The sequence below is a fragment of the Sorghum bicolor genome, chromosome 8, assembly GCF_000003195.3.
Source record: "Sorghum bicolor cultivar BTx623 chromosome 8, Sorghum_bicolor_NCBIv3, whole genome shotgun sequence".
NCBI lineage: Eukaryota > Viridiplantae > Streptophyta > Magnoliopsida > Poales > Poaceae > Sorghum > Sorghum bicolor.
The window spans coordinates 3,557,758-3,567,273 of record NC_012877.2 but is presented as its reverse complement, the minus strand read 5'-3'; the positions used below and the strand labels follow the sequence as shown (position 1 = coordinate 3,567,273).

Below are 9,516 nucleotides of genomic sequence, written 5' to 3'. Positions count from 1 at the left end.
TCTCTTGTAAATATTCTCTGCACATTTTTATGCCTGATCATTGGCAAGAAAATAGTGGGTGACAGGGTGAGGACAGAGGAAAGGAAACAGAAAGGCTCGATAGGAACAGCATAGAGTAGTGAAGTGCTTTAAGTTTTCAAGTGTAAAATGAAAGGGACATCTGTTCTTATTCCAGCTAACCATCTTTCCTGATTGAAAATGTTTATTTTTTTAAAATAAAGTCTATGTAATATTTATCCCAGCTTCTGCTTGGGCTATGTTCTCGACCATCCATCATTATGAGTTCCAGTCCCCGACTGATAAAAGTTTGCTAGCAAAATAGCCAAAACAAAGAACACAAACTTATACAGGATAAAATGAATTAAGTGCAAATCCCATTAGTAGACATCCACCCATGATTGACAAAGATGTCCACCGACCATCATTTTCAACATATATACAACATGCCCACATTGTCTTTATCTGAAAAATGTCTCCTTTTGTAGCTAGCACCAAAAGCAGATCCAATGTGTATGAAAAAGGATCTAAGCTTTGTTGGTGAATTGGTGATTACTGACAGGATTACATTTACATGATGCCAAATATATCTCCTCTTGGTGAACATCTGATGTGGAATCACACAGTAGTGGAGTTCTCTTTTAACTAAAATGATAAGCCCCATGTGTTTTCACTACTGTAAATTACATCAGTTGAGTCATCATGTGACCACTAGAGTTTAGATGTTGCTTTAGGAACCCACCATTAAGTTTGTGATTTTGCACTTCTGCAGATTCACACGAGGCATCAAGTGTTGCTTTCAATTACTGTGTAACCTTGTGCACAAAGATGTTAAAAAATATACGCATTATTTAACCTTGGTCCAACACATCAATGACAAGTGACATTAGCTAACAAAATAAGCCCATTGATTGATTAGACTTAACACTGGGCTGAGGGATTTAATATGTTAGCTCACGTTTTGGATATGGATTGGATATGTGTGGGTTTAGGTATTGTTTGCCAAGCCATGGATGTTGACTCATTAACAGGGGAGAATGCCAGGCAAATTAAAATCAGGAATCAAATTAAAATATTGGTGTTGCCTGTCCAGTAGGTTATCTCATTACTTTCGCTGCATGATTGGGCATTGACATGAATATTGTAGAATACATCGAATTATACTTCCTATCTAATTGATATAATACTCCTCAAAGGCAGACTTGTTTTCAACAGGTTTAATTAGGTTTAGATTATGCTTTAGTATGTTCGGTTATTCTTTTTATCTTTGAATTTCTGATCTACTTTAAATAATAAATGCATTGGGTTTATGTTTTCTTATTGAAACAATGCATGCTGAGAGCTAGATAAGACCATAAACATTTATCATTGGGCCAGGATATGTGTATAAATAAAGGTAGGACAGAGTGCAAAGTAATGTTATTTTGACTTGACCTGGCCACAGACCTCTGTTATTATAATTGTTGGTTTTTCTCCCTCTCCATCTTAATGGAATGGAAGAGATCCTGCCTTTATTTTCGGAAGACAAAATTGGTTCACACCTTCAGGGCAACGCTAGTGACTAAAATGTCCATGCTGTTGCTATCCAATAGTTTCAGGCTATTGTTATTTTGTACATATAATAATAATCTAAGTGGTCTTGAATAATTGATAACACCAGACGGCTCCTCTATTTTTGTTAGGCAACAGTTTGTTGTCTCTTGCATTTCAAATTAGTTTCTCTTGAACACATAAGTGAACTTAAACTTCAAGTGCAGTTAAATGTCAACTCAAGAGTGCAAAAGAGCTTTCTCCATGGAACTGTCGAGGGTCTCTCATCGTGTCAAGACAAGCCTAAGCCAAGTGTTTGATCAATGGTGCTCTAATTTTTTTTTCAACTCTTTTTTGTCTCTTAACTCGCCCCCCCCCCCCCCCCCCCCCCCCTATTTCTCTTGTTGTAAACTGTGAACCTTTTATTATTCAATAAATCCCTGCAGGGGCTAAGGCCCCTCCAGTTCTCTCAAAAGTTACATGTGGCTTTTTGAATGTAAGCAGTTACATGTGTTTGCATGAGCTACTACTAGCTAATTGGTTAGCTTGTTGATTAACCATGCTATTATAACAGAGATTGACAGGCATGGTGAAAGTCTAAATGTGATTGATGTGTGGCATTGTTGAGTAGAAAACCAGCTGTTCAAAAGAAACAATTATGTTTCGATAGTCCCTGTAAGATTATGTTATCACCAACGTGAAGTTGTAATCCTTCCCACGGCTCATAATATTATTAAAGAAGTGCTTCGGTCCATATCCATCCATCTACAGGTCTTCCTTTCTAGTTCTGCAAGAAAAAGAAGGGCATGCAATAAATAAATAAATAAAAATATTAGAAGGACTTTGCTAGGCCAACCAGGGAGGGCGCAGTCAGTTCCAATGTGATAAGAATGCTGCCCCAGGATTCCTGTGGCTTCATGACAAAAGTTTTCAAGTGAAGACAAGGCCCTATACTTCTTCCTCCCTCTCTCCCTCTCCCTCTCCCTCTCTCTCCGATAGGGAAGAACAAAATCACAGTACAAAAGCAGGCTATGAGGACAAAATATATCGTCCTCTGAAACTGGGCGATTGGCACACCTAAAGACGCTGAAACTATTACACTGTCAAGAAGCTGTGGCCTGTGAGCAAGAGCTACTCGGAACAGAAACGGTCAAGCCTGCCTGCCTTCCAACTCCTCCAAAGCTACTTCGTCGTCTCCAGGGCTCTTTCTTGTTGGAGGTCTGGTATGTTCTTTGATTTGACTCCACCTTCTGTCATGAGTTTTCTGAGTTAGTGGTGTGCAGCATCATGATCAGCCAATTTTTTGCGTTCTGGATGCAGAAGCTTCTAGGGACACGGGTATCTGTATATAGGAGCTCTGAGCGTGCTGGATGGGAGATACTAGTAGTTCTAGCCATTCAAGGCAGGATCCCTGTGCTCTTGGCTATGGCTTCCATGGTGCCATCGCCAATTCCATTCCTGCAAACTTCTTGTAAGAACACCTCTTCCTCTCCCCCCTCTCTCTCCTCTCTCTTTCTCTCTCATATTCATTATTCTGCTTGGCATCTTTCTTCAATTTTTGATCCAGGATTTTTGCAAATAAAAAGGCAAAGATGAATGAGCTGCAAGCCTGCAACTTGATTGCATTTGTTTCAAGTTTATGAAAATTTCTGTATGAGTTCCTCAGTTTAATTTCTTCATTCCTCTCTGTCTGTAATCTTCTGTCATATTGGTTGTCGTCCTTTTCTACCCAACGACGTTTCTGCTCGTACCTCTCTAAATGGTTACTGGTTGCCATTTCACATGCCTAGCAGTGACCAAGACGGAGGTGCCTATTTTGGAGAGCTGGAAGAGGCTTTCATGCATCAGGTTGCCTCACTCGCAAGAACTCAACAAGCTGCAACTACCTCCATAGCTCATCATGGAGACATCAAGCGTATGCCAATCTCTCTCTCTCTGCTTTATTAGTCGTTTTCTCTCTCCCTCTCCCTGGCTCTGACCAAGACCAAGAAAACACACAACCGTTTCTCTCTCTGGCTACTGGGCACTGGCCAAGGCTAAAAACGCACAACTTTGTGAGGCACTTTTGCAATAGTTAGGGCATGGTAGTCAAAAGCAACCATGCAAGAGCAGCAGGAGTGGCAGCTGTGCAGCTGTGCTACTTGTGTGTGGTGTACTGGTGTGACTACCTTGTGATTCCCTTCCCTCCTCCTCTCCTCTCTCTCTCTCTCTAGAGTGTAACATGTTGGTCTCCATGGTACACTACCAATTCTCCGGCTCTCTGTAGGCAAAAGCTCAAAGAGAATAAAAGTTCCGTTCACTTTCACTGCCACAGTGGCCCCACTTACCTTCCCTTGTGATCCCAATGCATCCTTTCAGTTTCATCTCTGGTACTGGGATACATGTCTTGATCTCCTCTCCCCTATGATATCTTCTTGCAGCCTTTCCCACTGCTGCTACTGTCACAGCTGCAACGACTACAGCTAGGCCACCTCCTACACTGGACATCTTCCCAGCTTGGCCTATGAGGTCTCTTCACACACCCAAGGTATGGACTAGCTACAAGTAGAGTTATCCCTGCTTCTAATAGTACAAGCAAGAACACAAGTTTGCAACTGCTCCCCCTTTTGCTTTTACACGGTAGGAGGGCTCAAATGTGACAGCAGACAGCACAGACGACTCGGAGAGCAGCAGCAAGAACAACAGCAACCACTCAGATCAGCACGGAGCAGCAGCAGACATGCAAAGCCAGTTTGGTCAAGGTTCACAGCAGCAGCAGCAGCAGCAGCTTCAGCACAAGGTAGGCATTTCTCTGTGGATGCATCTCATGTTTTTTTTGACGCATTTGACTTCTTTGGTTGTGTTCTTTGCTTCTGCATCCATCTGACTATCTCTCATCACTGAAAAAAATGCATGTATAGTAGTATATCTTGTTCCCTATCCTGGTCTCATGTCGCTAGCTAGCCCACAAAGCCACAATTTCCAAGATGTTCATGCAGCTAGCTAATAGTACATGCTCTCCTATTGGTAGAAGAAGACATTATTCCATCGCATTTATGGTCTTACTGCTCCCAAGATCACCAATCCCAACATGGATAGGTGAATCTTTTGGCCCCTACCCTAGCTATATATGCTGCTATAGAAATAAGAAGAGTTTGTATTTGCTTCGCTGATGCTTTTTGCACTGGGTTAATGTTTTTGTGTATGCTAGTATTAGATGTAGAATATGATCCCTTATCTTTAAAACTTTAAATTGATTGAGCTTTATTTTAGGAGATGGACAACATCATCTACGAGAACTAGTCATTCATCTAAAAATAAAGAGCTACTCCTCTAGATCAATGGCATTTTGCTATATAGGTGTGTGGATAAGTCGAGTAGGCTAGTAGAGGATACGTTAGGTAGTGCATGATAGATCATGTAGTGCCATTGGTGCTGCAATAGGAGACAAGTTAGTATTCCTACAATATTATTTTGTCTCTAGCGTACAGAATTGTGCCCGAATAGAAATGAACCAGCTGATGCTTAAATAATGGCAACTTTTGGTCAGTGGCGCTTTAGGTACTTTCTGGTCAATTGATCAACTGCCAAGATATATTGGGTGAAAACATTATATATGAACTGCATGATTCACACTTAACCGAAAGAAACTTTGTGAATTAGGGCGTGACAACAACATGAACAAAAAGCAAAACCAGGTTTTGTCTGTTGTAAGAGTGGGTGGCTTCCACCAAATGTACACTACTGTTTTTTATTTCTGATTGATGTAACGTGAATGTTGATATCCTACTATTTATTGTTTACGCCATGGGCACACACAGCTGAACAGAAATAGTGTTATGCCATTTCTCTCCTATATTTTCTAATTGTACTCAGGTTTATTTGGTATGCAGAATATGGCTACTAGTTTCACCCCAAGGACTGGCAAGACTCCTGATCCAAAGGTCTCTATCTGGCTCTTTCAGTTACCTATTTGCAGTAGTTCATTCTCAGGTTGACCCCATGCAAGCTAACGAAGATACATGTACTTCAGAATCCTAGATGATGAGTTTGATCTTGTCTCTTCGTGTCAGCAGACAATCAGAAGGCTTGCGCAGAACCGAGAAGCTGCACGCAAAAGCCGGCTGCGAAAGAAGGTGAATATTGAGCACCATTTACTTAGAAACTGAATCATTTAACAGTGAGATTACCAAGTTCTTAACAGTTAATTTTGTCAATGTGCTACAGGCTTACATTCAGCAGCTTGAGAGCAGCAAACTGAAGCTTGCTCAGATAGAACAGGATATGCAGAGAGCACATTCCCAGGTACACTGTGTAGTTCCTGGGCCTGTGTGTTGCCTTCTGACTACTAACTGAACATCTGAGTCGATGAAATCTGAACTCGTGTGTTTTCAGGGCATCTTTCTAGGAGGAGCTCCAGGTGCAAACTCTAGCTCAGGTGCCTAATCTGATCCTCATTTCTCAACGTTCTTGTGTGTTGTTGTAGCTATATATAACTATTATATCTCCAACATTTTTATAGTCCACTTCTCTCACCATCCATGTCCAGGCGCCGCAATGTTCGACGTGGAGTACGCCCGTTGGCTGGATGACCACGGCCGGCGCATGGCCGAGCTGCACGGAGCTCTGCATGCGCACTTGCCAGATGGTGACCTCAGAGCCATCGTGGATGACACCCTGACCCACCACGATGAGCTGTTCCAGCTAAAGGCGTCGGCAGCCAAGTCTGACGTGTTCCACCTCATCACCGGGGTGTGGACGACCCCGGCTGAGCGGTGCTTCCTCTGGATGGGTGGATTCAGGCCATCGGATCTGGTCAAGGTATGAATTCGTCTGGTAATCTAATAGAACAACTGATGTCAAACTGCCTGCACTATACTGCACATAACTGCATTCACATAGATTGATAAACTGAACTCAGTCTAAATACTTTTCAATACTTATATAACAAGATTTTTTCAACCAACAGTAGGAAACGATGAACTCAGTCTAAATCTGACATCATTTCAGTACAACAAGATTTTCCATGTTCAGTACAGATAATTTTTCATGTTGCTGCAGACGCTGCTGCCCCAGCTAGATCCCTTGACTGAGCAGCAACTGGTAGGCATATGCAACCTTCAACAGTCATCACAGCAGGCAGAGGAAGCTCTCTCCCAGGGCCTGGACCAGCTGCATCAGTCCCTAGCTGACACCATGGCCGGTGGATCTCTGATTGACGACACCAACATGAGCTTCATGGGTCAAATGGCCCTTGCCCTTGGCAAGCTGTCCAACCTTGAAGGTTTTGTGATACAGGTTATGGTTTCACATCAAATCCTCACTCTTGATCATTATGTCAGTGTTATATACTCCACTCAACTTTGTAGATGAGCAACTTGATAGGACTTCCAGGAGTTATCTTTATTTGTCTGGTCACACTCGCAAAAAAAAAAAGGTCCTTTTAGACGTCTGTCAAGTTTAATTATTCAATACTATGTTGCTCACTCATATCTAATAGGCTTTATGATGCCATCAAAATGTATAAATGTGGAAGTTTCATGTCTGCGTTGTGGAAAAGATATGACTTGTCAACTAAGCATGTAATGATTTCTTTTTGGAATGCATCTGTCCGATGTTCCTGCAACATGTGCTAAAGCTAGATGTGTAATTTCCAGGCTGATAACTTGAGGCAGCAGACTCTTCATCAGATGCACCGGATTCTGACAGTTCGGCAGGCAGCTCGATGTTTCTTGGCCATTGGCGAGTACCACAACCGCCTCCGTGCCTTAAGCTCCCTCTGGGTTTCTCGGCCTCGAGAGTAAGCACACCATGCAGTTCCTTCGTCAGTCCCCTATCTTTAGTTGGTTTAAGAAGTAATCTCTAGTTTTCTGTCTTTTTTTTTTGAAAGATCCAACCTCTAGTTGTTGAAGGTAGTATTGACTAATGAGTGAAAAAATTCAAGTGCACATTAATTAATTTATATAGAGTTAGCCAGGGCTTCTGGATAGGTATACTAAATTAATACCAAGGTGTTCCCTACTAAATCAGCAGGGAATGGACTGCCCTCCTACCAGCAATCAAAATTCAGCAAGCAACAATAACAAAATATAAAGTCCATACTCGCCTAAAAGAAGGGCCATGCTGTGGCATATTTAGATGTTTGGCCAACTAACTGAACTCTATAAAACCCTAAATTAATTAGCTGAAGAGCTATAGCATATCTTTTCATTTTTCAAGATGCTTCCCTGATCAATTTGTTATTGCTGGTGCCTGTATGGCGTTCAGGATACTGGGTGCAGATGAAGGCAATTGTGGGGAGATAAGCATTGCGGCACAAGCATCTCAAAGCCAATTTTCATCCTTCTGATTCACGCATGATTTGGAACTAACCTTCGTCTTAGGAGCAAGAGAGAAACGACTGGGAAGTTGAAAGAGAAGTTTTGGATGCCATCAGATGTCTGAGAGGCACAGAGAGCTGGAAAATGAATGAAGCTTTAGAACAGGGAGTGTTTCTGAAAATGTGCGGAACCTGTAGGAGCAATTTCCAGGACGTGAAATTGTTTAGTTCACTGGACTCGTGTCCAGTACTGCACGTTCTTTTGGTTCTGTCCAGTCTAGATTCTCAAACAGCTCTGCCTTTGGTTCTGTCCAGTCAGAATTCTCAAAACAGCTCTGCCTAGGTAACGAAAGAATTCATTCTGCAACTCTACAGATAATTGCTGGTTACTGCATATCTACTTATCTACTAGTAATCTGTATGATTATGTCTTTCTCCACTTTCTAGTTACCCATAAGGATTACTAATACACTATCTTAGGCCTTGTTTACTTCCACCCAAAAACCTAAAATTTTTCAAGATTCTCCGTCAAATCGAATCTTTAGATATATGTATGGAGTATTAAATATAGACAAAAATAAAAACTAATTGCACGGTTTGGTCGAAATTGACAAGATAAATCTTTTGAACCTAGTTAGTCCATAGTTGGACAATAATTACCACAAACAAACGAAAATGCTACATGAAGAACTAAACACGGCCTTAATTCTTATCTAGATCTGGTTATTATGATGTAAATTTTTTCAATGTGTCCACCTATATCTGGTTATAAATAAAAAAATTAAAGATAGTGTCTGACTATTAAGGTCGATGAAGAAAAATATAAAACCCTCCAAGACATAATACATCAAAGTGAAATGGCCATCCTCCCAAGCATAGTCTACCTTTTGACGCGAAGATTAATCATACACAAGCTAGAACTAGATCGCCCAAGTCACTATAGACCGAACAAGTAGCAAGGCTCACACGTGAAGAGAAGAGAGGTTTACGAGCAAACCATCAAAAGGTAACCAATCGCACTTGTGTGACAAGCAACATAACAAAGAAACCATTAAAACTCTAGCCCTGGAAGAGACCTTGTCAGGGCAAGGACATAGGTGGATTGCTCTAAGTCAGCTGGTAAGCCTAGGGAGTCATCGAATCAAGAGATGAACATCAGCATGGGTTGGAAAAAAGATTATATTATTATTATTATTAGGGAAAAAAGATATTATTAAATGTAAATTGGACAATTATGTTGGATACCTCAATCGGCCATAAACACTCTATTTTATAGGGAGTAGGAGTAGTCTTATCCCGTTAAAAAACCAATGTAGTACTATTTTTAATGTTGTTATAGAGTTTTTCTTAGCTTAGGACAAAACTGCCATGGGCTATTTAAATTAGCGTGGGCCCAATTTGACTGTCAACACGGCTAAAAGAAAACCTTCCCGCAGAGTGCTTTCTCAGGAATAACTTAAATTTGAGTACATTTACACATTTTTTTGAATAATATAAGCGATCAAACTTAGAGTAAAAAAATCAAACATCTTATATAATTTGGGACGGAGGGAGTATTAGGCTTCGAACCGAGGTGGATGGATGCGTCTGCCATACAGGAGGATGAGTCTTTGTTAGGCCTTGTTTAGATCCAAAAACTTTTGGAATTTGGCTATCGTAGCATTTTTGTTTGTATTTGGTAATTAGTGTCC

The 9,516-nt window shown here is 41.1% G+C and overlaps 1 protein-coding gene across 6 annotated transcripts; it reads left to right on the top strand.

Moving 5' to 3' along the window:
- On the top strand, nt 1,933-8,252 carry LOC8066972 (transcription factor TGAL4). 6 transcript variants are annotated; one of them, XM_021446645.1, is made up of 13 exons: nt 1,933-2,745; nt 2,848-2,998; nt 3,318-3,442; nt 3,948-4,054; nt 4,151-4,306; nt 5,400-5,450; nt 5,583-5,642; nt 5,734-5,811; nt 5,902-5,944; nt 6,029-6,327; nt 6,568-6,804; nt 7,164-7,306; nt 7,774-8,192. In XM_021446645.1, exons 2-13 carry the CDS (start codon nt 2,898-2,900, stop codon nt 7,853-7,855), a joined length of 1,482 nt encoding a protein of 493 aa, XP_021302320.1. In that variant the 5' UTR covers nt 1,933-2,745; nt 2,848-2,897; the 3' UTR covers nt 7,856-8,192. The 6 variants fall into 6 exon arrangements, with proteins under 6 accessions (XP_021302320.1, XP_021302319.1, XP_021302321.1 ...); XM_021446644.1 differs by having other exon boundaries at nt 1,934-2,750; nt 7,774-8,252; XM_021446646.1 differs by having other exon boundaries at nt 1,935-2,750; nt 3,321-3,442.

Excerpts from the sequence above, each read along its gene's own strand:
- LOC8066972 (XM_021446644.1), top strand. The coding sequence starts at position 2,898 with ATGGGAGATACTAGTAGTTCTAGCCATTCAAGGCAGGATCCCTGTGCT. Across the intron at positions 3,443-3,947 it reads TCATCATGGAGACATCAAGC|CCTTTCCCACTGCTGCTACT; the intron begins GTATGCCAATCT and ends ATCTTCTTGCAG. Across the intron at positions 5,812-5,901 it reads TGCAGAGAGCACATTCCCAG|GGCATCTTTCTAGGAGGAGC; the intron begins GTACACTGTGTA and ends GTGTGTTTTCAG.